General features: G+C 43.5%; 1 protein-coding gene across 24 annotated transcripts in view; it reads left to right on the top strand.

Moving 5' to 3' along the window:
• LOC113021481 (NACHT, LRR and PYD domains-containing protein 12-like) overlaps positions 1–14119 on the top strand; it is a 225297-nt gene extending 211178 nt beyond the window's left edge. For 22 of the 24 annotated variants that reach the window (XM_080300599.1, XM_080300598.1, XM_080300600.1 and 19 more), the window contains 4 exons: positions 7143–7319; positions 9467–9643; positions 11982–12155; positions 12816–14119. In XM_080300599.1, coding sequence (XP_080156725.1) covers positions 7143–7319; positions 9467–9643; positions 11982–12155; positions 12816–12828 — 541 coding nt within the window. In that variant the 3' untranslated portion in view covers positions 12829–14119. Of the gene's footprint in view, positions 1–7142; positions 7320–7458; positions 8352–9466; positions 9644–11981; positions 12156–12815 lie in introns of those variants that run through there. The other 2 variants (XM_080300596.1, XR_013908728.1) reach the window with 2 other exon arrangements.
• The last annotated feature ends 3094 nt before the right edge of the window (positions 14120–17213 follow it).

Genomic DNA, 17213 nt, shown 5'->3' with positions numbered 1-17213 from the left:
CGTGAAGCGAGCAGTTTATCCCAGAGCTGAAGCTGCTCTGTGTGCAGAGATGAGCTCAGATTCCTGCTGCGATTGATCAACAGTCACAGAAATGCAGACTTGTAGTTATTACTGCAGTATGGTCACAGCAGATACTGATAAACATGTATTATGAGGATGGATGATCAAGTTTCTCACTCTCTCCTTTAAATCTCAGTTTTTTTCTTCTTCACAGTTTATCTGTTAATTTATTAATGAATAACACTGAAAGAGTTTCTGTTATATTTCCCCTTGAACATCACCTTATTAGGGCGGCATTAGGAAATAGCCCCCCTCCAAAGAATGAATAAATGAATGATGATAATAATAAAATGATTAAAAAGCAGAGCTCAGAGTGGTAGAATGGTCAAACATGGATCCACGGGTGGTTCAACTGCATTTGGTGACGTGACTAAAGCAAATCTTTCAAATAATCCCACCATCAACGGGATGTTGTCTCCTTTACTACGGTTACTTTACTTGGTCACCGTGTGAATTTCTTTGAAATGAACCAAATTCTTTTATTTGTTGGTTGTTGCATATTTAACCTCTACAGTCAGGAAAGGAGGAGATGAGGCCTCAACAATGTTGGGTTGTAGCTGTGGTTCAGGTTAGAGTGAGTGTCCATGGAATAAATGTAAGTCAGTGAACTGGAAACATGACTGTGTTCAAACTTTGTTTTCCTTTTTGTAATGAGTCTAATCAAAGGTGGACAGAAGTATCTCCACTTTGACTTTTCTGTGTCACCATCACAGCTTCTGCACAGTGTCATCAAATCTGGATGTTTGTCACTGACAGTCGATGTTTTTAGTGATAAAGAAATGTGTTCACAGAGGGAGGACGAGGAAAAGGAGTGGTGTCTGTGAGGAGGAGCAGCTGTCCTGCTGTGCTTTGTGTCAGGACGTCCTGAAGGATCCAGTCTCTACCAGCTGTGGACACTGGTTCTGCAGACAGTGCATCCCCTCATACTGGGACCAGTCTGCTTCATCAGGAGACTCCTCCTGTCCACAGTGTGGAGAAAGATCCAGAAGCAGAGCTGGACTGCAGACAGCCAGTCAGAGCAGCTGTGTACAAAGTAAGACTGAACATCTGTCTGCTGATGGACTCATTTCTGAAAACTGGACTTCTTGTGTTGTTCAGACATTGAAGAGTTTTCTTTCTGTTTTTCTTTCTTTCAGCAGATGTTGGTGTGCAGGAGGTTTTAGATGAACATAAGATCAGTCTGAGGAGGAGATGTGAACGTGTGACTGAAGGAAGTGATGAAACAGGAAGTAGAACCATCCTCAACACCATCTACACTGAGCTCTACATCACAGAGGGACAGCGTTCAGAGGTTCATACCCAACATGAGGTGAGGCAGCTGGAGACAGCTTCCAAGATGGACGCCCTCCATGACGCTCCAATCAGGTGCCAGGACATCTTTAAAGCCTTACCTGACCAACAGAGACCCATCAGAGTGGTTCTGACCAACGACGTGGCTGGTGTTGGAAAAACCTTCTCAGTGCAGAAGTTCACTCTGGACTGGGCAGAGGGCTTGGAGAACCAACATGTCAGTGTGGTGGTTCTGCTTTCATTCAGGGAGCTGAACCTGATCAGAGAGGAGCAGTACAGTCTTCTGGAGCTGCTCCATGTTTTCCATCCAACATTACAGAAGGTCTCAGCAGAGAAGCTGGCTGTCTCTCAGCTTTTGTTCATCTTTGACGGCCTGGATGAAAGCAGACTTTCATTGGATTTCACCAACAGGAAGCTGCTGTCTGATGTCACACAGAAGTCATCAGTCAGCCAGCTGCTGACAAACCTCATCCAGGGGAATCTGCTTCCCTCGGCTCTCGTCTGGATAACTTCCCGACCTGCAGCAGCCAATCAGATCCCTCCTACATGTGTTGACAGGCTAACAGAAGTACGAGGCTTCACTGACGCCCAGAAGGAGGAGTACTTCAGGAGGAGATTCAGTGATGAAGAGCTGTCCAGCAGAATCATCTCCCACATGAAGACATCCAGGAGCCTCCACATCATGTGTAGCATCCCAGTCTTCTGCTGGATCACTGCTACAGTTCTGGAGCACATGTTGACTACAGAGCAGAGAGGAGAGCTGCCCAAGACCCTGACTGACATGTACTCACACTTCCTGCTGGTTCAGACAAAGAGGAAGAAGAACAAGTACCATGAGAGACGTGAGACGAGTCCACAGGAGCTGACGGAGGCTGACAGGGAAGTTCTTCTGAAGCTGGGGAGGCTGGCGTTTGAACATCTGGAGAAAGGAAACATCATGTTCTACCAAGAAGACCTGGAGCAGTGTGGTCTGGATGTGACAGAGGCCTCGGTGTACTCAGGAGTTTGTACAGAGATCTTCAAAAGAGAGTGTGTGATCTTCCAGAAACCAGTCTACTGCTTTGTTCATCTGAGCATTCAGGAGTTTCTGGCTGCTGTCTACATGTTCCACTGTCACACCAATAGGAAGACAGAGGTGCTGAAGAACTTCCTGGAAAATAATCCAGATGATCCTTACTATTACATTTCATTTTCTGATGATTTGCTTATGAGAGTCATGGAGAAATCCCTCCAGAGTAAAAATGGCCACCTGGACCTGTTTGTCCGCTTCCTTCATGGCCTCTGTCTGGAGTCCAACCAGAGACTCTTAGCAGGTCTGCTGGGTCAGACAGAGATCAGTTCAGAAACCATCCAGAGAGTCGTCAACAACCTGAAGGAGATGAACAGTGATAAAATCTCTCCTGACAGAAGCATCAACATCTTCCACTGTCTGATGGAGATGAACGACCTCTCAGTACATCAGGAGATCCAAGAGTTCCTGAAGTCAGAGAACAGATCAGAGAGACTCTCTGAGATCCAGTGCTCAGCTCTGGCCTTCATGCTGCAGATGTCAGAGGAGGTTCTGGATGAGTTGGACCTGCAGAAGTACAACACATCAACAGGGGGACGACTGAAACTGATTCCAGCTGTGAGGAACTGCAGAAAGGCTGGGTGAGTCCAGATGTGATCATTAACATCATTGATCAGTGTAGGTTAGAAGTTTAATTTTGAAAATAAAATCAGATTGTAACCACAAAGTGTTTGTGTCCGTACGCTGCAACCTTCCACACCATTCCTTTATTGTACAGACTCAGCAGCAGCTCCATGGATCCCAAATCCAAGAGTGGAGAACAGATTTGAAGTGTGTCACATCCATGCAGTCACAGCTGTTTCCACCATGTTTCCACTGATATTGATCCTGTTCAGTGACACGTTTCACATCAGTGAATATGTTCTTTAGGACGTCCACTGACATGTTTAAGTGTCCTGCTGGAAATCACTCAAATCATCCATGAAATCCATGAAAAATCCTTTTAGTGTTTCTAACTTCACCCTCTGTCCTCTCTCTCTCTCCATCCTCCTCACTGCTTCTTTCACTGATAATCACACAAACATCGTATTCAGCTACAAAATAACACAATAATATCATCTGATGATCGTTATTATAAGAGCAGGATCCATATTTGATATCAGAGTAACACACTGCTTGGTTATGTGCAGTCATCATCAGTGACTGTGGGTCAAACAGAAGCTCTCTGATTGGTTGCTGACCTTGGTCACCTGTCCACTCTCACCTGTTTGTGTTGCTCTCTCTTTGCTGTCTCCATCCTCTCTCTCCTTTCTCTCCCTCTCTGTCTTTGTACCGTCACTCAGGTCCAATGGAAACAGTGACCTTTACAAACAATCAAAGACAAACTGATCCATGTCAGGTTATAACAATATTCAAAGTGAATACAGGCTGCTGCTGGACACAGACAGGTAACATCATTTTGACTTGCTGTCACCTGGATCTGGACTCATAAACACTGAAGCCCTGAACAGGAATACAAATCATTTTCTGCCAACTAGCGACACACCAGCAGATAATGGCTCAGAAAGCTAAAATGAGCCAATCATTTCTGTGTTTAGTTCCCCTGAAATCAGATGTGATATCAGCAGCTGTGAGTCCATCATTATTGTCCAGTGATGAGATTTCTGCTCCGTTTGGTAACAGTCAGCAGGTTTTTCCTGCGTGTGGACGTGAACAGTCGTACCTGACAGCAGGTAGCAAACAGAGATCATCTTTCCAGCTGGAACTCTTCACTGAGCTCAACTCATTCAAATGTTCTGGAGTCAAAACAGGAAACAATCCAAATGTGTGTCTTCACTCTGACTCTGGATCAGATCTCAGTGACAGACTGTGGACATTATGGAAGCCTAAATGTGACACCATCTTCCTCCTTCATCTACAGATTAAAGCCAAACAAAGATTCTCATTAAAAGTCTGCAGGTCTGAGAGAGACTCAGTCGTTGTGTCATGTCAAACACAGTAAGAGGAGCTGAAGCACAGATGTGAAGAGCAGATTCATCAGATTATGACCTCACTCTGTTTTGTCTTCATATACATTCAGTCTGTGTTTATAATGCAGATTTTCTGCTTTTATAATAACACATTTTATATTTTCTATCATCACAGACTGACTCACTGTGGACTCTCAGAGACTCACTGTGAAGTTGTGGCCTCAGCTCTGAAGTCCAACCCCTCCCATCTGACAGAGCTGGACATGAGCGGGAACAACCTGCAGGATTCAGGAGTGAAGCTTCTGTGTGCTGGACTGCAGAGTCCAAACTGTCGACTGGAGACTCTGAGGTGAGTTCACTGTCTGCAGCTGTTGTAGTTTTTCTATATTTCAGGTCTTTGATGTTTGAAACTTTCTTTAGTTCCTTTTTTTTTTTTTTTTTGCCTGTCCCATTTGGTTCTTTATCCGTCAGAATTGTTGTCTGAAGACCAACAAGGAGACACAATGGATTTACTTTGCCAAATGGATCATCGTGGCATTGCCGTATTGGTCCATTTGATTGACCTTTGTTTTTATTATTTATTTTATTTTATTTTCAGTTGTTACAGACGGGACAGACATGAGTGAGGGACAGGAAAGGGAGAAAGAAAGAGGAAGGAAAAGAAAAACAGAAGGGGAGAGGGACAGTGAGAAAGGGGTGGGGGGTGGGGGGGGGGAAATCTCCTGGATCACCTGTTGAGAGAAAAAGAAGAGAAAACAAGCAAAAAAAACAGCAACATACTAAACACAACACCATCACGTTAATCTAGTGTAAACAGCAGTAAATACTAAATATTGAATGTTGTTGTGCAGCAAGCAGGACTGACAGCGCACAATGTGCTTGGAAATAGCACCAATAGAGGTGTAGTTTATGTCTATGAACAGTGAACACCCGTGTGCACACCTGTGTGGATCAGCACGCTTGTATTCAAAAGGTTTCTTCATGTAATGGTCTGCTAGAGGATGTAGAGAGCCATAGCCCCGCCCCCCAGGGCATGAAGCAGGCATGGAGGAGATCCAGGCCCCAGACATCCAGAGGCCCCAGAGTGCGAGAGCCCAAGGAGGACCACCGGAGGGGCATCCGTGCCACCCTCCTGGAACTTTCTTTAGTTCCTAAATGTTCAGGATGTGTCTGAAGACAAATGTGAAGAAGTTTGAGTGCTTTCAGAAATGTTGAGTCTTTCCAAACGACTGAACAACAGTTTTTTCTTTTGGCTCCAAACAGAAGTGACAGGCTTGAGCAGGGTTCATTTAAAGGCTGACAGAAGTGGAGTGGTGACGGGGAGATGTTTGACAGGACAGTGTTTCAGCCTCCACAGGTTCATGTTGTGCTCCATCAGTCAGTGAAGATGAAGTCAGTGCTGATGAGGCTGTAGAGTGTGTGAGGGGTGTGAATGAGGATGATGACGATCTGATGATAGCAGATAAAAACAGGCTGCAGAGACTTTGAGCCATACAGGGCACACAGTGTGTGTACAGAACAGCTGAAATCATTATGGAGGCCTCACTGGAATATGGAAGCATCACAGTACAGCTTCAGTGAAGCTTTAAAGTCTCTGATATGAGATGAGAAATGAAGAAGCCAGAGCTTTTTCATGAGTGGAAACCCACTGTGACTGTGAGCTGCTGCTACAGCCTCCAGATTAGCCAGCAGCTCATCCTGCTCAACATTTCCTCACCAACTTTAATGGAAGTGTGATGTTTTCAGCTGGAGTGATGGTCAGGGTGGCCTCCCTCTCCTCTTCTTCTCCTCTTCCTCTTTCATTTGTAAAGCCACTTCTGCTGCTTTCATTCATTTGGAAGTCCTGTAGCTGAGTTTGGGAGAGACTAACAGCCTCGGCAGCAGAGGGGAGAAAGGCTGTAACACCACCACTTTACTCTGTTCTACCTGTCACATCATTTTATCAGGAAACAAATATGCTCATGTTTTTACTATGTTTGTCTTGAAGATGTAAGAAGATCACATGGTGCTTTTTATTATTGTGTTGGTTTGTTTCCTGTCTCTTGGATGGAGCCCAGCTGTGCGTGGCCCCTGGGCCTGTGGTCAGAGTGTGTGCTGGATAATCCGGCCCAGGATGAGGCCAAACTGACATGGGATGAAATGTCTGTCACATAATTGAGCTTAGTGTTGTTTCATTTCTGCACAATTTAAAACCAACCAAAACTTTGCTCTGTCGTTTCTGTGTTATACTGTAGACTTTCTTTGATACTGTGTCCAAAAGGAGCAGCTTTTACTTTGAAGGGGAGCCGTCAGTTTCCTCTTCAGGTTGGATGATGGAAGCAAATGAGTGTGTGATGTTCTTTCAGTGTTGCACTTTGTAGACGCTCCCTGAGCACTGGTCTCACAGCCAGCTGCACATAGAGACCAGTGTTGTTAGTCCAGGTCAGAAGATGACTTGTTGGAATGAAAATGAGCTTGTAGTTTGTCTGCTTTAATAATGTGACTGGAAAAAGGTGTTGGACTTCAAATATGTCCGTTTCTGTCACACTTCACCTTTAAAAGTGAAGCCATGTGGTTCCTGGAAGGAAAAACACGACTTTTTCAAGTCTTTGTCCTGTTTTTATGAGAAATGTACGACTTTAATGTGAAACATTCAGAGTTTTTTCTCTTGTTGTGTTTGTTTGAAGCTGCTTCCTGTTGGCTTCAGCTGTTTGGAGTTTCCATTTTCTAAACTTCTACATTCTGAACCTTCTTCAGCTCTGAACAGATGATGAAACACTGAATGCTTTCAAGCTCTTTGTCTAATAAACTTACATCTTTCATTCTTTATACAGATTGTGGAACTGTGGTTTGTCAGGGATCAGCTGTTATTATCTGGTAGCAGCACTGAAGTCCAACCCCTCCCATCTGAGAGAGCTGGACCTGAGCTACAACTACAACCTGAAGGATCCAGGAGTGAAGCATCTGTGTGGTTTCCTGGAGAGTCCACGTTGTCGATTTGAAACTCTGAGGTCAGTCAGCATGTTTTAGTTGTGCTGAGATGAATATGATTGTTGTGCTGACTCTAAACTGCAGACATCAGGCTGATATTATACTGATCCACACTGAGGATCTTCATGGTAAAGTCTGTTTTCTTCTTCTCTGGTTTAGTCCATTGACTGCAGCAGAACAATGTTCACATTTCAAACAGTGAGACTCAACGTATGGCCCGCGGCCCACACGCGGCCTGCCCACCTTTCCTGATTCAGAGAGAGGGGACCCTGATTAACTGTGTAGCTTCTTCCTCACAGTTCTAAGTATCAGACACAACAATGAATCATCCACAGCTGACTGTCTTTAGCAGGTCAAAGGTCACGGCACACAGCAGACAGTGGGAAATATTCTAACTCTGATCATTTCTCAGCACATATCCATATGTATAAAAACAAAGCTGACACTGTGAGACCTGATCAGAGGTGTGATCATCACAGCAGAGGCCTTTGTGTCAAAGTCACTGAGGATCAAACAGAAACACATGAAGCAGGTTTTCCTGTTCTGGCTTTTTATAGCAGATAACCTTCAAAATCTTCTGCAGTCGATGAAAAACTGAAGCAAACCATGAATCAACATGTGAACATGAGCTGATGCTGCTGAAGTGAAGCAAAGTTACAGAGGTTTGATTACAGACACAGCTGAGAGTTTGTAATCTGTCATCATTTTAAAAGGTTTAAATTTCTTCAGTATTGAACAGCAGAAATGAGGCTTTGTTTTCGGAGGCTGACAGCAGTGAACACAACAGCAGACTGGTGCGTAATAAGCAGTGAATCATGCAGGAAACAGATTTCTGAAGGTAAACTGTTCTTGAAGCACACTGAGAGAGAGAGAGAGCTGTGCAGGAAGTAAAGGTCAAAGTCAGAGAGAATTCATGACGATGTTCATCAAACGTAAAGCAGAGTTTGGATCTTCTTCTGCTGCTGCTTCACTCAGTTTTGGTTGGAGACAGATGAAACCTGCAGCTTCAGGATCTGTGAGCTGTCCACTGTCAGCCCCGACGGCGTGTCCGTGTACGTGCCGTCGAGTGAACGATCCACGCTCTGTGTTTCCATCTTTGTGTGTTTAGCTGCTCTCATTTACTGTTTTAGCTGTTTGCTTGTTGTTGAAATACTTTTGGGAGCTTTAAGCTGAGATTCTGGCAAAATACATTAATATTAAACATCGATTCAGGATTGAATGAATCAACATCGTTTTATTCAAATTAAAACCATTTAAATGGGAACATGAATTTTTTACAGCCGCCTCTAATGCTGGGTAATGTCAGCTGGTCCATGTGCAGCTGGCTGTGAGGCTCAGGGAGCGTCTACAAAGTGCAACACTGATAGAACATCATCCATAAATATTGAGTAAGAACTGGACTCTCATACAGCGAGACTCAAATGCCTTTAAACATCAGCTTATCCTGCTGATCCAAGTCCAACACTGAGTTTGTAAAAACATGTTTGTCAATCATTTTGTTTGGTTTCTGAGGAAAATGATTCAATAACTTGCTGCTAATACACAACATTTCATCATATTTCCTCATAACCCTCTTTTGTCTGACCATTTGATCCCATTTGAATTTGCAATAAAGGATCCACAGAGTTTGGTGACAATGATGACAGTAGATGTTTGTGTGAAAGTGCTGGAAGCAAATGAGTGTGTGATGTTCTTTCAGTGTTGCACTTTGTAGACGCTCCCTGAGCACTGGTCTCACAGCCAGCTGCACATAGAGACCAGTGTTGTTAGTCCAGGTCAGAAGATGACTTGTTGGAATGAAAATGAGCTTGTAGTTTGTCTGCTTTAATAATGTGACTGGAAAAAGGTGTTGGACTTCAAATATGTCCGTTTCTGTCACACTTCACCTTTAAAAGTGAAGCCATGTGGTTCCTGGAAGGAAAAACACGACTTTTTCAAGTCTTTGTCCTGTTTTTATGAGAAATGTACGACTTTAATGTGAAACATTCAGAGTTTTTTCTCTTGTTGTGTTTGTTTGAAGCTGCTTCCTGTTGGCTTCAGCTGTTTGGAGTTTCCATTTTCTAAACTTCTACATTCTGAACCTTCTTCAGCTCTGAACAGATGATGAAACACTGAATGCTTTCAAGCTCTTTGTCTAATAAACTTACATCTTTCATTCTTTATACAGATTGCAGAGCTGTGGTTTGTCAGAGATCAGCTGTGATTATCTGGCAGCAGCACTGAAGTCCAACCCCTCCCATCTGAGAGAGCTGGACCTGAGCTACAACTACAACCTGAAGGATCCAGGAGTGAAGCATCTGTGTGGTTTCCTGGAGAGTCCACGTTGTCGATTTGAAACTCTGAGGTCAGTCAGCATGTTTTAGTTGTGCTGAGATGAATATGATTGTTGTGCTGACTCTAAACTGCAGACATCAGGCTGATATTATACTGATCCACACTGAGGATCTTCATGGTAAAGTCTGTTTTCTTCTTCTCTGGTTTAGTCCATTGACTGCAGCAGAACAATGTTCACATTTCAAACCTGCAAAGAAGAAGAAAAATCCTCCACTGGATAATTCACTGTGAAACTCTCAAACTCTTCGTTCCACCTTAAAGTCTGTCTGACACTGAAATCCAAAGCAAAATGTGCGTTTGCTTTACAGACAGCAGTCCAACACAAACATACACACATCATCCAAACACCGTCCAACATCCAAATCTCCTCCACTGCCAGCATGAATGATGGGAAAGAGAAGGAGGAACACTCTGACATTCAGGGTTAGAATGAGTTTCATGAAGCAGACTGTGAAGATCAAAGCTGCATTAGAAAGCTTACATGAATGAATGAGTGGACAGAAGTGGACAGAGATCATCTGAAGCACTTCAAAGGCTTTAAATCAGCACATTTCTCTTTATTCTTTATCAACTCTGTTAGTTTCTCTCAGTTTTCTGTGGAATGAAGCTAACAGCAGGCTAATAAGATGCTGACCAATAGGTTTCTATTAAAGGTTGTAATTTGCATATGAAAAAGTGCTTTGGCTCAGCAGGGATCAGCTTACAGGTAGAATACAGCTGCTGGATGGGATTAGCATGTCATAGCTATCTACCAAACTGCTAACTGGGGGATTTCAGGCCATCTATGGATCATTTTTGCTAACTGTTTATTCAGCTTAGGCTCACAGGGCTGCAGCCTGTGCCCTAGCTGTCATAGGGCAAGAGGCGTGGTCCACCTGCACAGGTGAGCAGTCCATCACAGGGCCAACAGAGAGACAGAGAAGCACTCTCTCACATCCACACCTACAGCCAATTTAGAAGCACCAATGAACCTAAGCAGCATTTCATTGGACTGTGGGAGAACATCCAGCCTCCACAGAAAGGCCAACAAGCTTCAACCTACAACCTTCTTGCTCTAAGGCACTAGTGCGAACCACTTTTCCCCATCTCAGCCCAAATCCTGCATCTTCCTGTTTCTGACTCCAGGCCAGCTCCACTAACACTTTCTCATCAGACACTGCCACCTAGTGGAGGAAGTCTTAGTTCCATTTGAAGCTTCAGATTACAGTTAGTTCCTTTACAAAGAGGTGGAGGTGGTGGGGCCACAGCACCATCATCACTGAGTGCCATAGGACACTTAACCTTTGTTTCCATATGCTGGGAACTTCCTGTTGTTCCAAGGAGGACTGGAAAATGTTCCTCACAGCACACTTCAATCATTTCCCTCCCACAGCATCAGGACCAGGGCTTTTTCTCTCTTTGGTCCCACTAAGAGATTTCCACACAAACACCTCATCAGTGGGACTCTCAGAGCTACCAGCCCTTTGCTACAATCACAAAGCTCTTCATTAAAATCAATGATATCAAAGCTGGAATCAAATGAGTCCAAGTCTTCTGCTGATTCAGCATCACATTCATCTTTGCTCCTTGTCCTGCATCCCCACCATGGACTTCATTCCTTTCCAAGCCAGCCTTGAGTGTCCTTTATTCAGCTCATCCTCTGCTTTACTTTTACACCTGATTTTAGCTGCTTTATCTCTCTTTCAACAGGTTTCTGTGCCTCAATCTTTTTCTTCTCTCCCTCATAACAAGACAGCTTCTTCTGCCTGAGAACATGTTGGAGTGATTTACTAATCCAGGGCTGCTTATTGGGGAAAATACTTCCTGTTTCCAAAGTAATCCCCATTTTTCCCAGAAAGAAATGTAAGTAGAAATCGATGATCTAAGTGAGAACATGAGCCTTTAAAAAGTCCCAGTGGGTGCAGTCAAAGCAGTCCCTCAGTCCCAGTATAGAGTCTTTGGTCCAGACTGGAACAGCTGTGTGCCCAGTTTGAGCTCTCTTCAGTGCTGTGACCTGACAGACCCAGAGGGGCCATCACATCACATTTAGAAGCTCCCCTGATGGAGCCACAACACATGTCCAATACTTAGTCTGTCTTGTTGGACCAACTGGAAGAAATGATTCAAGGACTTAGTCACAGAACAGAGATTCAAATCTCCAAAATCCAACTGGCTGCATCAGGACATATAGTCTGAAACTCTGCACAGTTTCCTGTTTGAAGCTGCTTCCTGTTGGCTTCAGCTGTTTGGAGTTTCCATTTTCTAAACTTCTACATTCTGAACCTTCTTCAGCTCTGAACAGATGATGAAACACTGAATGATTTCAAGCTCTTTGTCTAATAAACTTACATCTTTCATTCTTTATACAGATTGAGGAGCTGTGGTTTGTCAAAGATCAGCTGTGATTATCTGGCAGCAGCACTGAAGTCCAACCCCTCCCATCTGAGACAGCTGAACCTGTGGGGAAACAACCTGAAGGATCCAGATGTGAAGCAGCTGTCTGATCTTCAGCAGAGTCCAGACTACAGACTGGAGACTCTGAGGTCAGTAGAGTGATGGAGTGAGTGGGTGGTGCTGTCAGCAGTATTGTACTAAACACAGTCAGTATGAAACAAAGATCCAGTGTTTCCTGTAAAGCTGCAGCTTCTCAGTGAAGCTGTGAGAGGAGAACGGTGACAGGCTTCAGGATTGGACACAAACACTTCCTGTTTCTCACCTTTATGGTCACCATGGTAACGGCTGACACGCTCTGATCAAACACTGTCAACAGCCAATCAGCTCTCTGAACAAAGCAGCACGCAGACGAATGACTGCATTAATTTCCGAATTTAAGGCAGTGAAGAACACAGTCTGTAGGTGAGGAAGAACTTAGTGAGAGCAGATGTTTGGCTGGTATTCCTCCAGTGAACAGCTGGAACCGTCCATCTGGATTGTTGGGGTTCCTACAGAGCTCAGAGTGGACACACCAAGGTTCTTCTAATGAATGAAAGTCCAAACTAAAACTAGGAGTCAAAAACATTTTCATCAACTTCAATAAAAATCCAAAGATTAGAAAAAGTGAAGCAACAATGAGTCCTAGTACAGTCCCAGCACTGACGTCCCTGCTGCCCTTTATACTGGATGTGCTGCATCACTGACTGACAGCTGATGAAGAGTCTCTGGAAACACTCGTTTATCTCCTCTGCTCTTCCTTCTCTCTGCAGGTGGAGGCGATGATGGTAAACAGGACGGTGTGTGTGCTGAGAGAGGAGCAGCTGTGTCCTGATGATCCAGAGAGGTTGAAGCAGCAGCAGCTTGTGTGTAGAGACGCTCTGACTGGGCCATGTTACTGGGAGGTGGAGAGGAGAGCTTCATCCAGCAGTGACTGACAGAGGAATGAAGTGCAGATGACTGTCAGTGCTGCAGAGTGAACTGCTCTGAGAACAGCTCCACTGTCAGACACAATGTAGAGTCCAGCATCAGCCCTGTGTGTCCCTCTGGATCTGACAGAGGATCATCAGTGTATCTGGACTGCTCTGCTGCTGCTCTGTCCTTCTACAGTCTCTGCACAGTCTCTGTCTGACTCTGGCTTCAGACCCTCCTGGATCAAACTCACCTGGAAAGACTTTCAAACATCACTCAATAGATTTGAATACAGAACATATTTGATATATACTGTAGATGTACTGTAGAGTTGCAGTTTGTCACTTGTAAATACAGTCTGTGAGCAGCTGTGAGCTGAAAGATCTTTCTAGAAACACGAAATGTTTTCACTCTTCTGTTGCTTTTTCATATATTTCCACAACATTAATATTGATCCCACCTGTCTCACCTGTTTCATGCTTTTAGACATAAGAACAGGACACCTGTGATCTGAGCGCTGCTGTGGTTGCTGTGCTGCACGTCTTCATTTAGATAACAGAGACATCTAGTGGTTCAGAGGGAGAACTGCAGGAGGTGGAGCTGTGTTTTAGCATGGAAAACTTTTTATCTTTTAGGCGCAGATACAAATATGACAAATATCAGTGTGAGATACAAAAGGTCACATCAGTCAGCAGAGGGAACAGTGATCACACAGCAATGTACGAATAGAAACAACAGTGAATCTGGACATGTATACAGATGGAAGCAAACAAACAGGATGTAACACTACATTAAAGCCACAAATGGGAAGAAAACAAACCCAAAGGAAAATATATTTGATCTCAAGAATCCAAGTCAGAGGTTGTGGCCTCGTACACATACCTCGGTATTGTGGTTGATGACAGTCCTTCCTATAAGCCACACATTGAACATCTAATAAAGACACTGAGGCTGAAGTTGGGCTTCTCTTCCAGGAACAGATCATGTTTCACAGGAAAAAGCTTGTTGCTGCCACTTTTTTTCTTTTACCCGCCCTGGATTACAGTGACATGATTTATTTGAATGACTCTGCTTGCTCTCTTAATCTGTTGGATTTTGTCCATCATGGGGCTTGCTGTATGTATATATATATATATATATATATATATATATATATATATATATATATATATATATATATATATATATATATATATATATATATATATATATATATATATATATATATATATATATATATATATATATATATATATATATACTTACAATACCTACAATACCTAGCTTTTGGTTAAGTATAGATAGTTTGACGATTAGGAATCTGCCCTCTGGATCTATAACTGCATCGAGTACTGTGAAATTAATATTTTTATGTATTAGAATTGCTACTCCTCTTTGTCTAGAATTATAACAGGCTGAGAACACATGAGGAAACTCAGGTGTTAAGTTTGTTCAAACCTGTGACAGGCATGTGGGTTTCTCGTAATAAAACAACGTCTGCCTGTAATGTTTTAAGTTGGTTAAGTATTTTTAACCTTTTTTCCGTAGAGCCAGCTCCATGCACATTCCATGTGACAAATCTTAGCATGCCCATAGTTGTGTGTTTGTGGCTAAAGATGTACGCTGTGTGTCTCGCTTAGACGGGTGAGGAAAATGGAAACACAACATTTTTTTTTGTAAGTAAAGAGAAGAAAATGCGCGGCAAGAAGCTCCATAGGTCTGACTATGAGTGTGCATAATAACTAATATGAGCAAATGTGTGTGGCTGTCCTATATCTGTGTGCGCTGTGTGGCTGTTGTCAATGTGTTGCCTTTAAATGCATGTGTGTGCGTGATTGTGCAGAGTGGATGGATAGGGAAACAGGTGATCGACATAGTGATAGAAAAGAGAAGCAAATAAACCAAAGAGCAATGTGAGCGACAAGAGAGAGACGGGAAAAAGAAATAAAAACGGAAACATTCCAATTAAAACGTTGGCAGAGAGTGACGGTGACGTTATACTAAATTAGCAAACTGAAATTACATAGTTAAGCAAAAGTTAAAACAAGAGAGTGTGAGTGAAGAGGATAGTGTAGCGGATTCTTATCTGGTGTGCGGACAATACAGCCATGGAGTGATGCCGGGGTCACGGTAGAGCTGTCCGTCCACGTAGAGCCGGTCCACGGCGATGACAGCCCGGGAGCCTTTCTGGATAAAACTACATCGGACTGGGAAGAGGACCCTGCGTCGTTCCAGGATCTCTCTGGGGAACTGGTCGTTCACGCTAAAATCCCTTCCTTTCAGCTCTCTGCCACGACTCTTCACCTGCTCCTTCTACTTGAAGTGGCCGAATTTGGCTACAATAGGACGTGGTCTCCCGCTTCCTGTCTTCGGATCCCCGATGCGATGCAGTCTTTCGAACCCTATGTTTTTCACCGTGTCCTCCGGCAGCTTCAGTTGGATTTTAATGAAGCTTCTCACGGTCGTTTCCGGGTCCTCTCCGGCAGACTCTGGAATACCAGAAAACACCAGATTATCTCTCATGCTACGGGCTTGTAAATCTATAACGATCTCTTTTATTATTTTATTTTCTATGTTTAATTGGGTCAAATTTTCGGTTAGAGATTTGACCGAGTCCCGTAGCGTGGCATTTTCCGCAGCAAGTGTTTCCACCTGCCGCTGGCTGAACTCCAGGGATTCTCTCAGAGATTTAAATTCCCGGTGTAGGATCTCCACCAGGGACAGCCTCGCATCAAAACTGGACAATCACTTATCGATTGACTCCAGGATGTCGACGATATCTTTGCCTGCAGGCGATGTTGTGCTGGGGGAGTCTGCCGGGCAATATCTTTTAGATGACGGCGTCTCAGCTTTGGCTGGGGAGGATGCGCTCTGGGCCTTCTTCATTACTAAATCTTGGAAGCACCGGTCGATGTAATCTTGGAGAGCGTCTAAACTCTCCTCGTTGTCCTCCAGGGTGTTAGAGATGATAGAACAGATGTTGTTAGTTATATGACAATTGGTTAGTTTATTTGGTAATACTGAAGCTTAAAGAAACTTTATTAAATTTTACGCTACCATCCGCTTTTTTTCCGCCAAATCTCCGGCGTCTGACGTCACCTGCAACATGGGTCGCTTACCTTTTCCCGTCACTTCCGTCACTTACCTCCACACCTAAGTGACATGCGAAACGGCTCAAAAGCTGCAACATAAATATGGAGAGTAACACCAGAATTTCAACTAGAAGAGGTTTTATTTTCAACTATGTAACAAGTTAGCTAAAATAGCTGGTACCACAAAGACGAAGACTAGTGTGGCTACCAACACAGCTCACATTAACAGTGCAGTGAATCCTGCTTGTGCCGTGACGTTCAGGACTGCAAACCGAGCAGCATCACTGACTTTCAGCTTGTTGTGTTTGTGGATACATGACTGACTTTAATTATCCACAAAATCATCACATCTCTGTAGGATTAAGGTCGACTATTGAACGCCGTATATTTGAAAGTAAAGGCTTTAAAACCAAGTTAGTACAAACGTCACTAATGTCACATAACTCTGCCGACATGTGGCCAACAGTCATGTTTTAATGTTCTTCATTATTAAACATTCGCACATAAATAAGTGACGTCATATTCAGTACTTACTTTTTAAATATTTGCTCTTCGGCCGCTCCGCTTCAGCCCACACCCACTGCCGTGCTATGAAGTCTGGGATATGTTGGGCCACGTCTACACCGACCCATCCTTAAAATTCAGGGAAATGAAGGACGCATTTGAGGGCCGCATTTCGAGCAGCCTTTGAATTGGGACAGCCTTCGTCGCGTCGCTGTGACGTAATCGGCCTTAAAATGCGGCCTTTAAGGCTGCAGACCCTGAATCAGGAAACAGCCTGTCTCTGTGTGTTGGCCCTGCGACAGACTGGCCACCTGTCCAGGGTGTACTCTGCCTCTTGCCCTGTGACAACTGTGATAGGCTCCAGCCAGGATAAGCAGAAGCGAATGGATGGATGGATTTTTAAGGAATAACATCTAAAATAAATAAACAAAAATGGTACAGCAAAATATTATGTAAAATATGATCATACTTAAACCCATATCTGAAAATTTATATTTAATTAATTTTGAAAAACATTTTGTCAAAGCAATTCAATAAACACTCCACGATTCAGGCTCTAAAGCATTAACTCATCATAACTCTTGAAACACAAAATATTTGAACTATTCCTGAAAGCTCAAATATTTTGTGTTTCAAGAGTTATGATGAGTCTCTTGGAAGTGT

This window comes from Astatotilapia calliptera, chromosome 4 (genome assembly GCF_964374335.1).
Source record: "Astatotilapia calliptera chromosome 4, fAstCal68.1, whole genome shotgun sequence".
Taxonomy (NCBI): domain Eukaryota; kingdom Metazoa; phylum Chordata; class Actinopteri; order Cichliformes; family Cichlidae; genus Astatotilapia; species Astatotilapia calliptera.
Note: the sequence above shows the minus strand (reverse complement) of the source record. Positions and strands in the feature narration are given on the sequence as shown.